This window comes from Perca flavescens, chromosome 12 (genome assembly GCF_004354835.1).
Source record: "Perca flavescens isolate YP-PL-M2 chromosome 12, PFLA_1.0, whole genome shotgun sequence".
Taxonomy (NCBI): domain Eukaryota; kingdom Metazoa; phylum Chordata; class Actinopteri; order Perciformes; family Percidae; genus Perca; species Perca flavescens.
The window spans coordinates 13,489,608-13,511,615 of NC_041342.1; the positions used below are offsets into that span (position 1 = coordinate 13,489,608).

General features: G+C 40.3%; 1 protein-coding gene across 4 annotated transcripts in view; it reads right to left on the minus strand.

Annotated features, from left to right (window-relative positions):
• Nucleotides 1–1,327: 1,327 nt before the first annotated feature.
• kif1ab (kinesin family member 1Ab) overlaps nt 1,328–22,008 on the minus strand; it is a 34,131-nt gene continuing 13,450 nt past the window's right edge. The window contains exons 8-53 of one of the 4 annotated variants that reach the window (XM_028594436.1): nt 21,933–22,001; nt 21,409–21,587; nt 21,105–21,216; nt 20,709–20,786; nt 20,495–20,560; nt 20,382–20,402; nt 20,194–20,272; nt 18,975–19,053; nt 18,469–18,611; nt 18,226–18,264; nt 16,900–17,030; nt 16,631–16,710; nt 16,343–16,418; nt 15,620–15,699; nt 15,429–15,535; nt 15,203–15,286; nt 14,777–14,957; nt 14,625–14,697; nt 14,421–14,511; nt 14,182–14,330; nt 13,255–13,433; nt 12,857–12,994; nt 12,636–12,754; nt 12,414–12,499; nt 12,107–12,242; nt 11,681–11,864; nt 11,218–11,308; nt 10,985–11,103; nt 10,820–10,875; nt 10,214–10,322; nt 9,990–10,056; nt 9,649–9,733; nt 9,420–9,525; nt 9,085–9,108; nt 8,833–8,947; nt 8,546–8,679; nt 8,365–8,426; nt 7,753–7,898; nt 6,529–6,717; nt 6,343–6,414; nt 5,544–5,653; nt 4,546–4,665; nt 4,049–4,241; nt 3,825–3,943; nt 2,888–2,957; nt 1,328–2,693 (exon numbers count right to left, since the gene is read on the minus strand). In XM_028594436.1, coding sequence (XP_028450237.1) covers nt 2,891–2,957; nt 3,825–3,943; nt 4,049–4,241; nt 4,546–4,665; nt 5,544–5,653; nt 6,343–6,414; nt 6,529–6,717; nt 7,753–7,898; nt 8,365–8,426; nt 8,546–8,679; nt 8,833–8,947; nt 9,085–9,108; nt 9,420–9,525; nt 9,649–9,733; nt 9,990–10,056; nt 10,214–10,322; nt 10,820–10,875; nt 10,985–11,103; nt 11,218–11,308; nt 11,681–11,864; nt 12,107–12,242; nt 12,414–12,499; nt 12,636–12,754; nt 12,857–12,994; nt 13,255–13,433; nt 14,182–14,330; nt 14,421–14,511; nt 14,625–14,697; nt 14,777–14,957; nt 15,203–15,286; nt 15,429–15,535; nt 15,620–15,699; nt 16,343–16,418; nt 16,631–16,710; nt 16,900–17,030; nt 18,226–18,264; nt 18,469–18,611; nt 18,975–19,053; nt 20,194–20,272; nt 20,382–20,402; nt 20,495–20,560; nt 20,709–20,786; nt 21,105–21,216; nt 21,409–21,587; nt 21,933–22,001 — 4,743 coding nt within the window. In that variant the 3' untranslated portion in view covers nt 1,328–2,693; nt 2,888–2,890. Of the gene's footprint in view, nt 2,958–3,824; nt 3,944–4,048; nt 4,242–4,545; nt 4,666–5,543; nt 5,654–6,342; nt 6,415–6,528; nt 6,718–7,752; nt 7,899–8,364; nt 8,427–8,545; nt 8,680–8,832; nt 8,948–9,084; nt 9,109–9,419; nt 9,526–9,648; nt 9,734–9,989; nt 10,057–10,213; nt 10,323–10,819; nt 10,876–10,984; nt 11,104–11,217; nt 11,309–11,680; nt 11,865–12,106; nt 12,243–12,413; nt 12,500–12,635; nt 12,755–12,856; nt 12,995–13,254; nt 13,434–14,181; nt 14,331–14,420; nt 14,512–14,624; nt 14,698–14,776; nt 14,958–15,202; nt 15,287–15,428; nt 15,536–15,619; nt 15,700–16,342; nt 16,419–16,630; nt 16,711–16,899; nt 17,031–18,225; nt 18,265–18,468; nt 18,612–18,974; nt 19,054–20,193; nt 20,273–20,381; nt 20,403–20,494; nt 20,561–20,708; nt 20,787–21,104; nt 21,217–21,408; nt 21,588–21,932; nt 22,002–22,008 lie in introns of all 4 variants that reach the window. The other 3 variants (XM_028594437.1, XM_028594438.1, XM_028594439.1) reach the window with 3 other exon arrangements.

Below are 22,008 nucleotides of genomic sequence, written 5' to 3' on the forward strand. Positions count from 1 at the left end.
TATATATATATGGGCATTTTACAAAACAAACCAAGTTTATTATACCAAAATGACCCAAAAATAAATGATGTAATCCCATTTAGTTCTTTGCTAACAGACATAATATCATTTTCAAAATCAAAGAAGCCACAAGTAGGAACTGATCTAAAGTTAAATGTGAAATATAAGCTTTTATTAGTCATATTTTTTAAGTATAAGGCTGCATTGCTCAACAGGTTGGTTGGCCTGTGGCTTACAGAGTCCTGAATAATTTCTGTTATCTGATTATAAATCAGGTTTAACAAAAAGCTGATCATCAAATAAGAGGAAAATGGGAAAGACATAATGGTTTGCTGACCACGTCTTTGATAAAGATTTACAAAAGAAGGTGAAAACAGATGTGAATAATATCCCTTTAAATGCAATTAACACAATACAAATTAAAAATAATGTCTACCTTAAACATTCTTTCTAGCAAAGTATTTTAGTTACCTTTTCCCTTCCACTGATAATATTGATCTCTAACCAAAATTTGGGGTCATCTTGATATAATGCAAAATAACAGACAGCAGGTAGAAAGCGACTAGAAACCATCCCTGGACATACAAGTCATAACAACACCGAGCTAATCATACTGGACTGGTTTCTGACACGAGCATCAAGCTGTCAAATATCTAGCAGCTACAGTACAAAAGCTAAGAGGGGGATTGCTTTTAAATGCAACATTTACAGCCAATGAAAATGAGCTATACATTTGTATACTGTTGCAGCTACTATATAGCATCAATAATAACATTCACTCTCCAAAACATTGACATAGGTCATCAATATGAAGAAAAAAAAGATTCACAGCATCTACTTTTACTCTACATAAAAGCTTAATCTTGGACACATGTAACTGACTTCAGTGTCGACGTTAAAGACAACGATGAAGAAGGGAGAGAAGAAAGAGAGGTAAAGAAAGGGAGGCACTATCTGGTGCTTGGACAACGCTCTTGCCCGCTCAAAGCAACTGCCTTCAACAGATTACAGGCCCATGGTCAATTACAACTTTCCATTTAGCTACTAAAAGGAGAACAAAAAGGAAACTTATTTACTGTAGCAGACAGAATAAGTGCTAATTTGATTTAATTTAAACTAACTACATACAGAACAGTTGTCCTCCCGGTGTATTTATCAAGTAAAACATCTTAGGTTAACTTAGGTATAATTGATTAGTTTAAAGAAATAGTTCAACGAGTTGGGTAATATGCTTATTTTGCTTTTTTCCAAAAGTAACACTTAGAGAGATTATGCATATACTCATGTTCCCTGATGGAGGGAAACTCAGTACTACACCTCAGTATGGGGACTGCGTCCTCGTGAGGATGGTACAGTCGGGTTTGTACCAAGAAGATAATTAGCTTAGCATAGCATAAAGACTGGAAACGAGGGAAACGGTTATCCTGGCTCTATTTGAAGGCAACAAAAAAAAATCCAGCTACCAACAACTTTAACATACACACATGTACACATTATATTTCATTTGTATCTTCATTTGTCCTGGAAGTGGCCGAGAAATAGCCAGGCACATTGTAAAATCTCAACACGTCATTTTTACACTTCAGTTTGCGTACCGATTAAACAAACAAGATATAACGTGTTATTAGTGAGTTTTAGAGGTGCTGGTGGGCAGATTTAGTTACTTTTGTACAGGCTAGCTGTCTATCCCTGCTGCCATTCCTTATGCTAAGCTAAGCTAAGCGGCTGCTGGCTGTAGCTTCATATTTACCGACGGTACAGAGTGGTATCAATCTTCTCATCCAACTCTCGGCAAGAAAAGCAAATAAGTGTATTTCCCAAAACGTCAAACTATTTCTTCAACATCTTAAATGTCTGCTAACACAGCAGCACAGTGAACAATGGTTTGAAAAGAAATAATGCTTTGGTTAAAATAAATGAGTAAATGGTACAATACATTAACTCAATAGAGACAATAAAGTGCCATGCAACAAAACTGGTCAGTGGTCCTGTCACAAATAAATAATAAGTGCAGAAAACCTACAATAGCAACAATAAATAACATTATCCTTTAGGATTCCACGCACACAGGATTATTAATTTAAAAAAGAAGCACATAACGAGAACAAGGCAAGGACATGAGTTATCTCTCCTGATAATGGATTATTTTGCCTTAATCTAGCCAACAAACTCAGTTTTCATGAAATCAGTTTGAAAAAGAAAAACGACACAGGAACAACAACGTACCCTTTTGTCCTATAAATCATGCTACTTCAATGTTAAAATGACTGATCTGTTTGCTATCTGAAACCTCTGCAGTGACACAAATACGCTGTGCTGTAGAGCACCAAGCCAATCCAAACTGAGGTAATGTACAGTGTATGATGGATGCATGAATGAGCGATCATACCTGCACTTAACACACTTCTACAAAAACAATCCACATTTATGTTTGCAATTTCCCACTCACCCAATGGCGTTAATTAAAAGTACATGAATGGCTGATTTAAAACTGGGACTTATTTTCAGTTATTATTCGTGAAGGAGGGACTGAGCACACTAACTCTCTACAGGGATCTGGTAGCCTCACAGATGACATATTTCGGCATGAAAGCTAATCAAAACTAGCCCCAATGCCCAGCAGAGGCAAGTTTATTAACATGGTCTTCTACAGGTCAGAGGGGAGCACACCATGCAGGGTTTTGAGGTGGCGACTGCAAAAAGAGAAAAAGGACAGGGTTGGGTTTAGGGATGAGCGATCGAGTGATGTTTGAGACCGGGACGGTCGTCATATAGAAGTTATTTAAGCGCTTTTATGTATAAGTTTGTTTATATGGTCTATGTTCATTAGAGCAGGATGGTCAGTGGAGCTTAGATTGTTTTGTCTGTTGTTTTCCACAAGGTTCACCTCTCACATCCTCGGAGCAGATGGGGGCGACGGAATCGACTGGACCGACTTCCTCCGGGAGAGCTTTGACCTGAGGAGAGGAGATCGAAGAAAGAGGAAGTAAGACTAAAAAAAAATGGAAAGCATTTGTGGGTATGCTTACTTTCCTGGTCCTGTAATTTCCTAATAAATAATTTTCTAAAAAGAACTAAATAACTTGGCACTAATTATAAAGAAAATAGACACAATGTTGCGAGTTATTTGAGTTAAAGAAGTTACTTATGTATATGTTCATTTCCAGTTGAATGTTTCTTGAAAGAACTTAAAATCGTAATGACTGTAAAAACTGTCTGGAAGTCATTTTAATACCTTATATTTCTATACTTATATATTTATACGCCTCAAGGAAAGTAGAAGAATAATTTGAGGGGTCACAAAATACTTTCGTTAAAAAATAATTCTGATTTTGCCTTTGTTCTTGTGAAGTACTGAAACTGTTCACCTCTTCAGGCCTCTAAAAGTCCATCAAATGGAGCAACCTGATTAAAAATAACCACTCTCTGGTTAAAGTGCTCAGACCTCATGTCCGCACTACAACCATAACCTTTGATGAGGTGTCACAGGTAGACACTACTTTACTTTATGGGGTCCCAAGCCAAACAGGTTGGGAACCGCTGCTCTGGGTAATGTTAAATTGATTGACAATTTAACAAAATCTGTATTTTCCCAGAAATTAGTACCACGTTACATAGAACCTTTCTAACCATTTACAGTTACATCTCAGTTTTCTTTAGGAAAACTTAATGCAACTATGGAACCTATAGTAAAGTTTTACTGCAGTTTATTTAAAATGTGTAAAACCGACATAGATAGGCTCATTTGTGTTGCTAATATCCATTTAAACCATTTGTTTTATGATTTAGGTGGATTTTCCCTTTACCGTTTCTCTACCACTCACCTGATGGTGCCGGCTAACAGAGGGTTAAAAGCGTACAGCCAGTCGTGCATCTCTTTGTCATTGGTGGCCTGCAGCAGTATCCCACGATGCTCAGTACACACAGCAAACGTGTTGGGAGTCTGGAGAGACATGAGGTTACTCAAGTTCATTCAGGCTCACGGGGTTACTATTGGTTTATTTATCTAAAAATCAGTTTGACTATTGAGCTGAAGCTTGGAACCTACCCGCAGTAAGGTCTGTTTGTCTTCGCTATACTCAACCTTTGCAGACGACAGGTTGATGACAGCTCTCTCCACGCTGTCCCTCTCGCTGCGGTACAGGTAGACGTAGGGCCTGCGCACCACCACGTAGCGCTTCACCCAGCCGCTGGTGTGGGGTTCCAGGAAGTGCAGGTAGCCTTTCTTTGACACAATAGGGCTGCACATGATGAAAGAAATAATTGACCACAATGTTTCTTAAATGATACTTGTTTACCAAATGAAAACAGTAGATTAAAAGGCAGTTTACAAGTAAAATGGTGTGTGTGTGTGTGTGTGTGTGTGTGTGTGTGTGTGTGTGTGTGTGTGTGTGTGTGTGTGTGTGTGTGTGTGTGTGTGTGTGTGTGTGAGTGTGTGTGTGTGTGTGTGTGTGTGTGTGTGTGTGTGTGTGTGTGTGTGTGTGTGAGAGCGTGTGAGCGTGTGTGTGTGTGTGTGTGTGTGTGTGTGTGTGTCTGTATTCTGACCTGACACGAATCTCCTGTATGTCAGGAACGAAGGTGCATCCTCTGAGAGCTTTCTTTCTGTCCACTGGGCTGTACGGGTCCAGATCTGGTGTGGAAGCTCCTGAACTGGGTTCAGTGTGTCTACACAACATAAACAACATGTTCAAAATGTGACAAAGGGAACATCGTTTAACTAATTCAAAGCACTATGTCTCAGCCTGACTCTTTGTTTCAATTCACTATAAAGAAAAACATTTTTAAATTCTTATTTTACAATGTCAATTTTCATTTTACATGACTTTACACCTCCAACTCCACTACATGTCAAAGGCAAATATTACTCTGCTACATTTATTTGACAGCTGTAGTTACTGGTTACTTTGCAGATTAAGATTTTTTTACACAAAACATAACCATTTTGTAAAATATGATATATTATCAGAGATTAAATCACCCAGTAGTATAAAAATAGTTATAATCAGCTCCACACTAACCTGCTAAAACATTAAAATACTGCTTACATGTTTCATAATCCTATAATATGGTTTACATAATAATAAAACCCTCTGAAAGGAGCTAATAATGATCATACTTCTGTACTTTAAGTAAGTTTTTGAATGCAGGACCTCAGACCAAGAAACATACTTTTTTATATTTTGGTATTGCTACTTTTACTTAGCTTAAACTTTCCTACATTTACACAGGAAACGTAGGATGAGCTGGCAGTGGTTGAAGCCAGCTCATCCTATGTTTCTTGTGTAAATGTAGGAAAGTTTAAACTAAGTTGCAGTATTTTGCAGAGCAAAGCAAAATCCATCTACTGTATCACCAAATAAATCGACAAGACATTTGCAGATTGTCTGTTATCACCTGATTATAACTAATGCTAAATGTTATTAAACATGACATGTACTTTTATCTATCTTCACAGGCACAATGGAGCAAAGTATCTAAAACCTGACAGACCGATACGCAGTATGAAACTAATACGCAGTCGGTGACAGCATGTAGTCACGTACCTAATATCATAATTTCCCTCGACCAGTGAGGGGCAGGTAGAGGACGGAGTGAGCGTGCTCAGTCCGGAGGAAGAGGAGTCTCTCATTAGCGACGCAGACATCTCAGAAAGCTAAAACACACACAATCACACGCACAGAAACACATTCACAACAAATCATGCATGGAGATGCACACAAGCACACACACACGCACACACAAGCACACACACGCACACACACACACACACACACACACACACACACACACACAAGCAAACAATTAAGCACAGACAACACAGACATGCATTCAGAGAACAATTCAATCAGAATATTTGTCATTTCCTAGCAATGTACTGTAGAACCATCTCTGTACCACTGTAATCCTCATCATCTAAGAGCCCCTTGCTGATTAACATGTTAAAGAGGACATGCAGGAGTAACATCAGGTTAGTGGAAGCCTCCAAGAGTCTGAAGAGGGGGGGACAGTGGGGGATTAGGCCGGGTACAGAAGGAGGGGAAACCTTAAATTATTTTAAGGCATGAAATATGGATACATGGCCTTTGAAAATGAAAGTCTAAGAATTATTTGTGAATAATATTTAACCCCAGTCTACTGAGTGGTTATTAAGACACGAGATCACAGAGTGATAAGAAAATAGATGGGATAAGAAAGAAAGAAATGTTAAAAAGGCATGAATCTGTGCAAAAAAAAACAATAGTGGGTAAGGTGTGGGGCTTAAATATTTTGGGACGGTACAGCAGTTAACGCTAAAGGTTCAGAAGTAACGGGCCAGGTTAGAGGGCCTAGGCTGGGGCTCACCTTGCTCTCACTGGCACTGCTGCTCACCTGGCTGTACTCCCTGTTGAAGGTGTGCATCAGCAGACGCAGACACTGGAAAGAAGAAAGTGAAAGACAGATGATGTTGAAAAAAACAAAAAAACAGTATCTGATCAAGACAATTTAAAAAAAGATAAGTTTCTGGAGGTCTCAGAGATCAGCAGTCACCTTGGCAGCCAGCTCCCTCTGCCTCTGGTTGGGGCTGTCGAGGGTAGGGCTGCTGCCAGGACTGTGGCTGAGGACGGGGCTCTTTGCAAAATCGCTGATGTCGCTGCTCTTGTAGAGTGCATCCTGTCCTGCCAGCAGAGTCGCCTCCAGCTTCTCCCTCAGCAGCAGGTAGTGCCTGGTCTTCTCCACCTAAAAACACGAGCACATACAGACTTCAACAGTCGTGGTCCGTAAAGGCTCAAAGGGTGTTTGATTGCGACTGGTGACATTTCAAGTACTGCAGGTTTGTACAGAAGATGATCCCAAAATTCTCTCCTTTGTTGAGACTGAAAGAATGCACCAATGATTCGCTTCTTTTGTCTTTGATCCCAATTTTCAAATTCAAATATCACAGTTGTTTTGCAAGTGTCAAATTCCTCCTAAAGTATAGTATAGTTTCTGTAAATAGTAAATGTGATATTAGGCCGTGCAGTTGCAGAGTCATTCTTCATTTTACATCTATACAACACCCAGTTTGAATAGTTGTTTAGAAGGTTGGGGGGGATTTGAAAGGTGAGTTAAGAGTTTAAGAGCAGGCTCAAGACCCACCTGTTTAATTCAGCTTTTCTGTGCCCAGTGACATGTTAGTTTTATTGTGTGTATGTGACGGTGCCTATGGATGTTGTCGGAGGGTGTGTGTCTGTAGGTGTCTGGGGATGTATTTTTGTGATGGGGGGGTCAATTGTTTTTAATTGTAAAGCACTTTGTGCTAAATTTACATGTATGAAAAGTGCTCTACAAAAAAAGTTTTGATTGATTGATTTTTTTTTTTTTTTGAGTTATGTCATTATCTAATCCAGTCATCATAATTTCATTGTTGTCCAGTGAAAACCCTGCCTCTCCAAATTTGGTGATCTTGAATTTTGGGATCTGAACTGAGAACGGAGATAAGTGCTCCTATTTAAGTTGAGAAAATTCGTTGACTTCTAGTCCAAATAAACCAGTAAGAACCCAGAGGATTACATGGAAAATGCATTACCACAAAGCTGTGAATAGGGTTGGTTTTCTCATGAAAAGCTGATGTTTTGGATATACATGGTTTTCACAGGACGACGACAATTTGGTGCCTGGTCTGACACAGCTCAAATCAAAATATAATAAACTGCACTTATTCCAGTAAACAATATAGTTGATCTTTTCTAGGTGTCATCTCTCTAACAAACCTCTCCAGTCTAAATAACTGACCTCCTGCAGTAAACTGAGTTTCTCCAGCTCCCACTGGTGGTCCAGGATGAGGCTGTCGCTGCGAGGCCTCCACCCAGCCAGGTTCTCCTCTCCCCTGACGTACGCCACCGAGGTGTCCAGCACACGCCTGCGACGACGCTGCATGCCTGAAGAAGAAGAATAAGATGCTCTGTGAATATTGTAACTCAAGTCTAAATATGACACTGGGCTATGGCCAATGAAAGGGTGCACTCTCATCAATATGTGCATATGTGTATGTGTGTTTATGTATGCATAGGTGTATGTGTGTGTATATTTCTACTATATACACATACTATATTATTTTCGTTTTCCTTCTCTCATATGTCAGGTAACAGCAGCCATATGTTTAGTATATTCAATTGTATCTTCATATTCATTTAAACAGGAAGAGTTTTGACTTTGTCTTTATTGATATGCCATTCCTCTATCTGACTGTATTTTCCACATTTTGTACCACCAGAGCATTTTTTTGTACATTTGAAAATAATGAAAAAAACAAATGACGAAGGAAAAAAAAAAAATACAAACCCCAGTTAAGGAGGAAATGCTTTTGTTATATTTACTGATTATTTTCTTTGATTTTGTTCTCACCTGGACTTCCGTTGTCCGCCACGTGGCAGAGGGTGACTTCATAGACTCCAGTGACACGGTTACTGAGGACAGAGACTAAATTAATTTAACTAACAATTTTATTGAACAGGAACAAGTTTCTGAGATTGAGTGGTTCAGAATCAGTGTAAGATTCAGACCGTATGAATCCATGAATCTGTACCTCTCAGAGGGCCGGAGGCAGCCGGTGCTGAAGAGGTTTCTGATGGAGCGAGAGGCCGGCAGCTTCGCGTCACGGGAATAAAACACCATGCAGAAATCTTTGGTGATCGCTGTTGGCTGAGTGCAGTTCTCCATCTAGTTCAAATATATCAGACAGCAACAAATCAGAATCCAGAAGATTCTGGTTATAATGTGGCTGAATTGTTCTTGGCTTTGAACAATTCTTATTATTGACAGAATGTTTAGTCTACAAAAAACAAATTCAGTCAAACGAATGTCACTTAGTACCTCTAGATAAGCCGAGAGGGTGATGTAGATCTTCTCCCCATAGGGAGTGACTCTGTTCAGAAGCAGAGAGTTGTGCATGGAGCTGTCCCATGCTGCCTCAAATCGGTAGAAAGTTCTGCATTGTGAAAAGCATAAATCTAGTCATCCATCTGCACGATTTGTGAAGAAGAAAAACCTCATGGAATGCCTGTGAGCAAATGGCCATTTTGTTATCATAAAACAATAACTGATCAAAATGATTGTCATTTATACCTATGATCAACTCCCAAGGAGACGCTGGCGTTAGTAAAGGATAAAGAGAAACAGGAAAAGAGTTAGAAACTTTTAACTGCAGCTGTTAAAAGTTTGAACTCAGCAAACCATACTGATCCATGCAAACTGAAAAATGCATCAAAGCCAAATAATATTTGATTATAAAAGGAACGTTGGAAGCAATGTTAAAAAAACTACTTAAAGCAACTGTTATGGCTATATGATATAGCTTTGTTATTGAATTCAAAGAGGAAACTGTTGTTGAATATCAAATAGCAAATACAAAGAGAGAAAAAAAAATTAAAGTAAATTAAAAATACGCCTAAAAAGTATACTTGTCGCTGTGTTTTGGCCAGAAGTATCCAGAAGACAGTATGTTGAGGGAAAGGATGTTGGGGTCTATGATGGTCTCATCTGCCTCTGGTGTGTTTCGAATACGACCTGAAGTCAAACAAATCATGACAGGATTCATCCAGTGAGAAAAACGGTACTTTCAAAGATTTCTTCCGACTTAATTCTAACCAATTTGGCCAAAGATGTTTTTGAATTGTCCTTATCACTCACCAATAACCAGCTCCTTCACCTCTTTCCACTCAATATCATTTCCTGTTTCATGCGCGATGGTAACTGTGATCCTCCTCTGGATGCCCTGTGGAGTCGAGAGAAGATAAGAAGTTTGTTATTGGAGTTCCAGTGGTAGGATAAAATAGCTGAATGGATTGGGTTTGCTAAATCTGGTTAATGTATTGTATTTTTATTTATTTTTTACAGTTTTTGAAAGTTCTCTCCCAGATGTTCAAATGAGAGCTATAAGACCAAGAAAATGTGGAAAGCGATTTATCCAGAGCTATATATATCATCTATATATAAATATGTAACTTGTAATTTGGTGTGAAATGTCAGACCTGATGTAAGAGGAACGTGCCGTGGCAGGGCATCCCACCTCTGTGGTCAACAACAGCTGGGATGTAGCTATAGAAAGGGAGAAAATCAATAAATTGAATGGCAATACTCAAAATTTAACTGAGCTGATTATATCCAATGCAGTAACAAAAAAACTGTATTTGTGCATACAGTATGATCTACTGTGTCCCTTGCTTTGTGGTATTAAAGTGTAAACGTGACTCACTCTCCGTTAGCTTCCAGCTCACAGATCTCAAAGAAGACCATGAGGTCGTATTTGGCGTGACAAGGTCCAGCGGTGGAGCGAGTCAGAGTGCTGAGCTTTGTGGCCGGCACTGAAGGAACCAAGAGAGAACAGATTAACAGAGGAAACCAGACTGTACTAAACTGAGCTGAAGTGAATATCAAATTGAAAGCAGAACAATAGAGCAGGCTGTGGAGATCACATCATTAATAAATAAATAAATAAATGTTTGATTTAGAGCTGCAGAGATTAATCGATTAGTTGTTAATTATTACATTACTATTTAGATAATTGCTTAATCAGTTTGAGTCATTTTTTATGACTGCTTCTTAAATGTGAATATTTTCTAGTTTCTTCACTCCTCTATGACACTGAACTGAATATCTTTGAATTGTGGACAAAACGAGACATTTGAGGACGTCATTTTGGGCTTTGAAAAACACTTTTTTCACCATTTTCTGACATTTTATAGACCAAACAACTAATCAATTAATCAAGAAAATAATCAACAGATTAATCGACAATGAAAATTGTTAGTTGCAGCACTATTTTGATATACTCTCAGGCACATTAAATGTCACTGCTAACCTGGTTTTGATAAGGGCATCACCCTGGGGAACTGCCTCCTGGAAGGTCTCAGGGGACTAAAAAAAAAACAAGACAAAGAAAACAAACGTGAGGAAATCTTTCATTCCATCTAAAAATATCAAGTCCCAATCAGTCATCAGCTGGGGGACATGAAAGGATCCTGACCTGATCAGGTCTTTGCAGAGCGGGGGGAAGGGCTGTTTCTGATAGTGACCAAACACCTCGAAGACGATTGGCTGAGTCTTGATGTACTCAACGAAGGACTTTGTCACCTCCACTGTGATCTATGAACAGAGAAGAGAGGAAAAATACAACTCAAACACAGCCCCTAACACAACTGTTTGTAGTCAGTAATATGTGGGTTAATAATAGGTCTGAATGTGCTGTTCACGGTTTACATTTTGAACATGGTAGAAGCCCAGCGGAGGTCCCCTGCCTGTGTTCTTCAGCGGCTCAGTGGAGAAAGCTTCATCATGGCGGTGGATGAAGCTGAAAAAGATGAAGCCATTATATTAGACTGACCACCCTTTGCTCTCCTTTTTCTGGATAATATTTAGTGACAAAACAATTTCTTTTGAGCTTTAATATCAATGCGTGTCATGTTGAAAGGCGTACATGTGCATGCATTAATATATCATTATTAGTCCGAAATCCAACTGCGAGGGTTAGGGTTATATTTTTTACAGATATAAAAAAGGATGCATTTATTATGCTAAATTATCTTTATATATTGCATGTATTAGATAGTTCATAGAAGAGAGAGATTGCTTTCAAAGACAAGAGACATTTAGTAAGGATTGTATGGCAAATACTATATATTAACATTAGACGTGACTTTGTGGAGACGTGCTTGAAACTCACTTGAACTGGCAGAAGATGTCGGCGTACTCGGCTGAGATGCTGGAGGCCTGTAAGACGGTGACTCTGAAGGTGAAGGTGCTGCCGATCTTCAAGTGGGACAGAGCTTTCTCCGGAGAGAGGTCCAGGGGAAGATCCAGAGCCAGACTTGAACTCTTCACTGGGCTGCGGGGAGCCTCTATGTCGGCTACATCGAACGGAGGAACAGGCAGAGATACACACACGTATGTGGTATTTAAACTTTTTAGATAATCTTCCTATTAAGTTAAGAATTTATTTCAGCAGTGGTGTACCATGAACATCAGCTGGGTCAACTCTGAAAGAGACCAGTGTGTGGTGTTTTGACAGGGCCACGCTCTTTTAACCCAGACTATTGAACAGCACATTTAGAATGATTTTCAGCAGTCCCTGCACAGGTTGTCACCTCACCTGGACAGGTGTTGTTGTTGACTTCATCGGCAGAGATTCCAATCTCTGCGGTCTGTCCTTCTCCCTCCACGAATCGCAGCTCCTCCTGGGAGGTGTTAGAGTGGGAGAGACTACCTGGACACGACTCAGTCTGGAACTGGAACAAGACAGAAAACAATCAGCCTGGTTCCCATTTACACCAAACATTAACATTTGAGAGAGGAAATCCAGAAAGTCTCCACATTTGTGCTTATATTTTATCTGACTTGTATTGGTCTTAGAGGACACTTTTAGAGAATACCGATACACATCACCAGCCAATTAGTACCTTCTCAAACTGTTTGTCTTCAAAGGAGATCTTGGCAGTGCCCGACTGCCTCACACCAGAGCCATAATCGGGGGCCTCCTCATCAGCTGAAGGGAGACCACACAGAGAGACAAGATGTTAAACTATCATTTCTTCATACAAAATAACTCAAAAGAACAGCTACAACGACACTTTCAATAGCATCTGACGGTGATGAGAATGATATTCAACCTGTATTAGTACCTGAGATTGCCTGCACAGCCACTCTGAGGAAGCCTTTCACCTCTCCTTTCTCACTGACGATGGCCACGCGATGTACCAGGGGTACCGGGTACAGCAGGTTACTCAGGTACACAAAAGCCCTAAGGAGAAGGTAGGGAAGGGATTTCAGTTTTAACAAGCATTCATCATGCAATAAAAATAAGATTTAAATCAATACTGCCTCAGGGAGGGAGGTGACGTACCTGCCGACCAGACGGAACCAGGGGAAGCGATCGTAGAAGGGGTCGCCTCCGGTCAGAGCGTGATCACAGTCCTCCACAGCACTGCTGGGGAGCTCTGCAGCGCGGTCGTACATTTCCCTCATCAGGTCCAGCCTCTGCCTGCAGGGGGCAGCGTAACAAGAAAACATCAGTGTTTGCTGATACAGTCTATGGTGCTGATGCATGGATCAGAATGTGATATAAAGACAGAGCTGAAATAATAGATATAGATTAAAGGCACAGATGGAGAATAGTTGGTATTCTTGCGGACTCCAACATTTCCATGATTTTATGGGTGAATAAACAGACCTTGACCATGGAATCAGCTTTAAGCCTTGTATTCAGTTTTTTTTGGTTTTCAAATGACAAACCCGCTGTACCTGAGTTTCTCCAGAGTCCAGTAATGTGTGGCTCCGTTCTTCTGATCTTGTACTTCAACGGCGACAATGGTTTGGGGGAAAGGTCGTCTCTCCCTCTCTTTGGCCACACTGGGGGGCAGCAGGTCGGGGGGCAGGGGAGAGTAGAGGGTGTCTGTCAACAGCACGAACTGGAACTGCACCTGTGGACAACACGGGACATAAGACATGAGGGATTGCTTGTGTATATTCTCCTGCATCGTATCTGCATTATAAATGAGGATTTCACTATTCTTAAAGTATCAACAGAAGAGACTTGGAAATATAATACAAGATTGCCACTGTACTTTATGTCATTACACGAAATAAATTCCTAAACCTTCTATCAGCAATGAAGAGGACTGATATGGTAATATTTGTCTTCATTAAACAATAACATTTCTACAAGTAACACAAATTAAAAGACAGGCACTACTACTGAAAAAACCGGGTGAGACATGAAGCAGTAAAGTTTCATTTTGGCTGAAAAAATGCTTTATTATATGCACCTTTTATTAAATGGATGGCTGGACAGAGCTTAGATTCAATATGCAGCACTGTGTATTATATTATGATGACTCACTGGACTCATTGTGGTAGGCCCAGAATGGCCACTGACAGACACTTAATATTCTGCAGTCTGCCTCCAGTCTGAACTGAGAAGCAAACTCTCCTCACCATCACTAAAATGATGCCAAATTTGCACTCAGACAACTAGTGCAAGGGTGGGGGGGGTATTATGATTTGAGGGATAACACCAAGGAAACAACAAAAGCCAGATCTTTTACAACACAAAGTACTGAAACAAACTGTCTTATGTTTACCTAAAACTTAAAAAAAAAAAAAGCATAAATAATGACATATCTCACAGTGCTGAATAAGGACAATGTTTTACAGTAACAAACATCCCACCTTTTTTTTCAGCTCCACACTGATAGCATTGGCCTCTTTGAGGAAGATGGCGTTGCCCCAAAGCAAATCCCTGAGAGAGGTGAACTGGTAGAAACGCCACTTCCTGAACGCCCACAGAGCCAAATCGGTCTCACGTGGCGTCCATGGCACTGAAGGGGCAAGACACATTACATCTGAGTACATTTTGACCCAATATAGGTTGATTGTTTCGATGTGTCAGTTAAAAAGGGCCAGATTACCTTCCTCTTCAGGCTCTTCTTCTTCCTCAGGAGACTCCAGGTACCGAGAGTCCACTTGTTTCTGAAGAGCCTCCAGTTTACTCTCATAGTCCTGGAAGAAAACATATGAACCAGATCAAAACCAGAATGAGTTGCTTATGTATGCAATAAATACACTTTTTTTTTTTTTTTTTATCCAGCACCTTAAAAAGGTAAATGACTAACCAGCCGCTGCTGTTCTAGCAGGTTACTCGCTTCTTCTCTTTCTTTGCGGTACTGATCTTCAAGCTCCTGAAGCCTGAAAGGGATTACACAACTATATGTCAGAAAAGTGGTAATATTACATGTAAATACATAATAATGTGTTCCCCACACACCTCTGCACCATCTCCTGCTTCATGTCGATGCCTTGTTTCTCCAGCAGCTCTCTCTGAGCGAAGGCCCAGTCGACGGGCTCCACCGGCGTCTCGGCGCACGGCGTCCTCTCTCGCTCCAGACGAGCCTGCTCCGGGTCGTTGAAGCGAAACACGTGGCTCTTCCCCATGATGATGCGGTTCCCTAAAAAGTGCACATGAAAACGTCAAAGTTTAAATTTTTTTTACCATTAAAAAAATGACAGTAATTAAAGATTAGACCTGTGTTATGATACCAAAATTCTTTGGTAGCCATCCTGATTTCCAAACACTTGTTTCCACATTGGCAAAAATAGACTTATCTCTTCCTTTCAATACATTATCGAACATACACAGTTGCTTTGTTTTACACCTTTTTTTAAACAAAAAAATATGTAGCTTCACACGTACCAGATCGCAGAACAATGGGAGAGCTCACTCTCTTCCCGTTGACGTACGTCTCTGAGCCCTCGCATGGCTCCAGGATGACACATCCTGTTCAAGAGAAGATTACAGAACTATTACAAAAGAGCATTCAACACATATACAATATGGCTTGTCTTAACTTTGTATGTATCAACTTGTTACAGCATTTATTTAACGTTGTAGTTTTGAAGAGAGAGCAGCCAGCCTTTACCTTCTCCCTGAGGGCCCGTGGTGCTGCTGAAGGTGCAGTGTTCGTCTTTGATAAAATGGCCGCTGAGAACAATGTCTTGGCGAGTCTTGGCATTTTCTCGGCCAACCCTGAGGGAAGATAAGGTAATCCAATTGAGACAAATTCCCAGAAACGGCACATTATCTGGATTAAATTGAAAAAAAAAACCTTACTTGGTGATGCCATCTTTGATGTAATAGAGCAGACACTCTGACATCAGCGGATCTTCGTTCAGGTTCACCAGATGAGGCGTCTAAAGGGAAATAATGACAAATGTGTTTTAGTGTCCGTGTAAGTTTAGCAGTGGTGGAAGAAGTATTCAGATCCTTTACTTAAGTAAAAGTACTAATACCACACTGTAAAAATACTCTGTTACGAGTAAAAGTCATGCATTGAGAATGTTACTTAAGTAAAAGTATGTAAGTACCATCAGGAAAATGTACTTAAAGTATTAAAAGTAAAAGCACTCGATGCAGAAATATCCTCACATTTTAGAAACTGGAAACGATCCAAACAGTCAATCAACTAAGTGACTAATCGGCTAATCATTTCAGCTAGACTTGTAGGTCGTTATATTGTTGGGTAGTTTAATTTATAATAAAACATTGTATTTTATAAACTACATGTGTTTCGTGTGCAACAATCTTAATTTGTAAAGTAACTAAAGGTGTCAGATTAATGTAGTGGAGTAAAAAGTACAATATTTCTCTCTGAAATGTAGTGGAGTAGAAGTAGAAAGTGGCATTAAATAAAGGACTCAAGTAAAGTACAAGTACCACAAATGTGTACTTAAGTACAGTACTTGAGTAAATATACTTAGATACATTCCACCACTGAAATTTAGACAGATGATGTCAATATATCGAACTGTTGTGCAACAGTGGCGAGCATCGTACCTTTTTCGGGGAGAAGACGCCCAAAGTGCCTCCATCTTCTCTCATGGCAACACCCATCTCAGCCAGCAGGGCCTCCCTACAGGAAGGAAACACACATGATGCTAGCATGGCTACAAATATAGTGTAGTTCTACTTTCAAAGTCATCTGGCAATCCAACAACGTCATATAGCTCAAGGGTCAAACCATCCAAAATAGTCCATTTATTTTTAACTGTAAATGTGTTGGGGGAGAATAATCTGATTGAGTGCTATGAAACCATGAACCATGCATGAATACGTTTGACAAACCTTTCCATACGGATGGCCTCCGTACGACGCAGCTTCTCTTCCCATGTCTCGTTTAGCTCTGCGATGATTTTCTCGGTTTCCTGTTGGCAAAATTAAGACAGATATGCAACAGTTATACAAATTGTAATTATTCACTTTCTTCAATCTTGAATCTTTTCTTTGATTTTCTCATTCCCACTCATCTTACTGTATTTCTGTCCACAAAACCAAATCTGACCTCCCATTTCCCAACTCTGCAACCTGAACAAATTTAGCATCATCCTTCCTACCTTGAGCCTCTCGATGGCCTCTTCACTTGCCGGGCTGAAGATGCGGTCATGGAGGTTGTTGATGGACCCGGCGCGACTGGACATGACCGAGAGCGAGGGGGAGGGACTCATTCCTGTCATGGCATTGGACACTGCGGAGAGATCACCCCTTTGATTGACAGCCTGGCGATTATTCACAAAGTTCTTGTAATCGCACAGGTCTGCCAGAGAGAGAGGCGGTGCATGGAAGTGAGCAAGGAACGAAGGAAGGAAGGACAGAAGGACGGAAGGACGGAGCAGACGCCAGGTAACGCACGCAGAGAAACGGATAAGAAGGAAAAAAAATAGGGGAACAACAGGGAGGAGTACAAAAAAAAGAAGAGAAAGCTCAAAAAATTGATCAAAGAAGCAGAGGTAATTGGCTTACCAAAGCCAAGGCAGACAGAGAGAAAAGAGCAACTCAAACTGATCGAGCAAAAATGCCAAATAGACTGAATGTTATAGACCAGAAGTTTTTTTTTTCTTCGACACTGACTAGACACTCAACATGCTCGCTCGCAAGCATGACAATGTTATGAAAAATAAAACCAAAAATACATCACTACAATGCATAAAGACAAAATACAGCCTTAGTTTTTTTCTTATGTTTTGCATGTCCTCATGTTTTCAAAGTGTTCAGCGCAGACTTTGGTAGCACAGCTCCCGGGGATGCGGGCCTCTAAGCACCTGACTCATAGCTTCAATTTGCTCCACACACAGAGAACCAGGACGCAAAGATAAGAGCTCCTCAGCAATCTAAAATGGCGTCCTCCCAGTCAGTCCTTTCTTCAATGATGACTAGTCTCGTAAAACAAAATGCATCACACATCATGCTTTATGCCAAAGCTGGCTTTGACTCTGTCTGCTTCTCTGTTTTTGGAGAAACAAAGAGTTGGACAGTTCAGACTCTTAATGAACGGCTACAGGATCGCGGATCAAAGCTTCTCAGAGAAATAGAAAAATCACAGCCAATTTAAAATTGTGTTATGAAGATGAAGCTATTAAGAGGCTGGACCTGCCAGATTAAATGAGAGACAAATCACATATTACCATTGAAACCACAACTTATGGAAAGAAAAAAGGAGGCCATTTTGCTGAATTCATGAGAAAAGATTAACTTATTACAGCGACCATAGATTACTTCTGTGTTGCTCCAAAAAATCATGGCAGGTTGGAATATTTTGTACTTAATTTATGTCATGACTGACTTCACATATACATGTAGTCTCTTTGTTTGGTCTCTGGTGTGGTGGAGGAGGATTCATTTCTATTAGTTGCAAAGCGCAGGCTTGCCAGAGTTATACACACATTTCAAACCAGCGATGTCGGGGCCGGTGCAGCGATACGCTAATAGGACAGAGGGGAGAAGAGAATGAGTGTGAGAGACACCCACACTCCAAGTTAAATAGTCATCCTCTGTCTTACATGTACAGTCAGAAACTGCACAAAGGGTCAAAATTCAGGTTTGTGTGTGTATGTGTGTGTGTGAGTATGTGTGTGCCTATATAAGAGCATTTTCTATGAGTGAGCGTTTCTCTGTGCGACACTCACTCTCTATGATGTCTCCCAGACCCTGTGAAAACAGCAGGTCTCTGAGGCGGGCCACCTCCTCTTTCAGCTCACGCACCAGACGGTTGTTGGGGTCCTCGTTGATCACAGCGTTACAGCGGATCTGTTTGGCACGGTCAGCGTACCTGGAGGGACGGAGGCCATCGAGAAGAAGCCATTAAGCTATAAAGCACGATTACTCAGGCTCTGCATACTGAATTACAATGACCAAGTAAAGACAATATGAGCCCAACATGAGAAGGATGCTACTGTAAGTTCCCCAGCTGTGGAAAAAAAAACAATTTGTTAAGATGCTACAAAAACATTGCAAAGTGCAAAAAGGTCAGCAGGCATTTGTAAGGGCTCACAAATTACGCAGCAAAATGCTCCAAAATCGAATCTAATATGTGGTATAAGCGTGACATTATATCTTCAAAATATGTTATTTCCAGGGGAAAACGTCTGACTTAATGATCTTTAAAAATAAATGTTCTTGGCATTTTTCTCACCGGAGGGTACTGAGGGTCTCATCATAGTTAATATCAGCAGGGCTGAGGGCAGCCACCATGGCTGTACGGGAGTTTCCTCCTAAAAGAGAGAAAGGGAGACAATATGTAAAGTGAACAGTCCACAGGCTGTCCTCAGGGCTGTGTTCTTTCTCCATTGCTTTTCATTTTATACACAAATGACTGTAGGAGTAAGTATGAGAAAAGGCACTGTGTGAAATTTGCAGATGACACTGTTATAGTGAGCCTTTTGAATAATGATGAGGTGGTGCATGGCCCTGTAGTTGATGATTTCATTACGTGGTGTGAAAACTCCTATTTGTCTATTAACGTTTCTAAGACAAAGGATATGATTATTGATTTCCGTAGATCACAGCATAATGTTTCACATTATTATCCAGAACATGAACGTTGAGACAGTAGATGAATATAAATATTTAGGAACCATCATTGACAGTAAATTATCCTTTGAGAGCAACACAGATGCAGCCTGTAAAAAAGCCCAACAGAGACTTTTCTTCTTGAGGAAGATGAAATCATTTAGCGTGTGCAGGACTCTGATGACTTTGTTTTACCAGTGTTTTATTGAATCAGTCTTGACATTTTGTATCGTGGTGTGGTATAGTGGTCTTCCAATGACCAATAAGCGTAAGCTCACAAAGCTGGTAAATGTAGCGTCTAAGGTGGTTGGGGTACAGTTATCACAGCTGCAACACATATATGATAGACGGGTCAGGGGTAAGGTTAACCAAATTTTAAAATGCCCTGATCACCCACTCTTTGGGGAGTTTAATTTGCTCCCCTCAGGTCGCCGTTTTAGGCTACCTATGTTAAGAACTAGACGTGCCAGGGATTCTTTTATTCCTGTGGCTATTAGGCACCTGAATTCACTTGAGGGACATCATTGAAATTTTTATATAGAAATGTTCTTATTTATTATCTTATTTTCATTACTGTTCATTATGACATATTGACCTGTGTACTGTCCAATTGGATCTTGTCACTGGTTTTGGGGAAGGTGTCTCTATTGAAGGTGTTGATTTGTGTCTTGTGCTGTGTTTATAATGTTGCTTACACATGTATGTGTATGTGTGTGTTTTTGAATATCCTGCTGCAAATCAAATTTCCTTTTCTAAGGATAAATAAAGTGGAACTTGAACTTGAACACAGAAAATGCATTTCATTTTGGTAAAAGATAAGGTTTATTATTATGTGTGCATACCCAGGTTCTCCCTCAGCAGCCAAGTCAGAACTGAATCTCTGTAGGGAATGAAACTCTCCACCTTCTTCTTTTTCTTGTTCTGTACACAAAATAAACACAATGTACTCTCTAATCACGTCGGGAAAGTATTTAAAAAAAAAGAGTGTATATATTTAATTTGCTCTTTCAAAGTTGTTAGTGTTACTGACCTTGTTTGGTGGTATTGATTCCTGAAAGTGGGAAGAAAAATGCCAGCGTTTGTTATTTGGAGAAGAAGAAATAAGAAAAGAACATTTTTTTTTGTTTTGGTTTTAAACCATACCTGTTCAGCCAGAGCAGAAATAACTTTCCCCAGTGTAGTCAGAGATTTGTTGATGTTTGCTCCTTCCTGCAAATAAAAGTCAAGTTTATTTGTCCATCTATTCATACTATCTATTCATTGAAATATTGCATTCAAACAATCATTATTAAATGTGTTTCTATCTAAAGGCGGAAATGTCATAAAAACTAATCTAAAAACATCCTCCTCCTCTCACCTTCAGTCTGGTTCCTTTAGCTCCAGTTGAGTCGGCTCTTTCGCTGCCAGCCAAGTCCACCAGGCTGATCTTGCTAACCTGTGATGACACAAAATATTTTCAAAATAAGAAAGAAAAAAAGAAAAATAAAATAGATCAAACATACACCTCAGCTAAGATATTTCAGCTGAAAGTGCACTAGGAGAACTGGCAGTAAAGCGTTACATGTGGTTATCGATCAATACAGCAACACATTCTTCAGATGACGACACCACAGACGGCCTCCACTCAGATCATAAAAGGTAACACAAATCATTTCTGTCTGCCTTGTAGCATCATCACATCATTGATTTGTTTGTCTGAGAAGCAGGAAAACATCACGTCTTTCTGACTGTGAGCTGAGCTTGTTGTCAGAACCTTTTCCGACGTGTTCTCCGAGTCCATGTCGTGTTTCTTCTGTGTGAAGATGATGTTGAAGACGGCGTGGGAGCGGCTGCTGGTTTCGTTCATGTTGGTAGCCGCCACAGTCCTGAAAAAAGGAAGAGAATACTGTGTTAAGTGCATATTACTGACTCGTGCATTATCTGCTCCATCCATTATTTGTTCCCGCCCCTGATTTATTTATTCATACATCCTTCATTCGCATATCTTCTCCATCCCCATCACTACACTTCATAATCTAAAAGGAGTCCGTCACTATCATTCAGTCGCGCTCTGTTACCTGGCCTTGTTTCCGGAGTCCATCAGGTCCTGGATGTCGTTGTACGAGGTGACAGCTAGTTTGGACAGATCTTCAACGTAGGGTCCCATCAGAGGGTGCTCTCTGACACGCAGGTTTCCTTTGTTTTTGGGATTCAGCAGGTCACGCACACGCTCACAGTAGATCTCCATATAACTCACCTGGAGGAGGCAAGGTTGTGTTGTAAAATGTGTTTGTGAGTTATGAATCGGTTATCATTGCTACGTGGTAGCTCCTGGGACAGTAAAAGATTAGAAATCAAGTGAATTCGCTTCAGACTATCGGACACAATAATATAATTACCAGCTGCCCATCAGCAATATGTTTCCTTTAATTTATCCAAAACAAACTAATATGTGCCGTATGCCTCAGAACATCAGACCTTAATTCATTGAGTAGATGTTCAGGGACTTGTTTTAAGATTGACGCCCATTGTGAAACACCAAATGTGGAAAAAGTGAAAAACAGAATACATGAAAAGTGTGGGAGAGTTTGACATCACTCACCTCCACAGAGTAACCCATGCTGTTGTCGTTATTGCTTCCATGGATTTTGGTGAAAAGGTCCTCACACAGCTGAAAA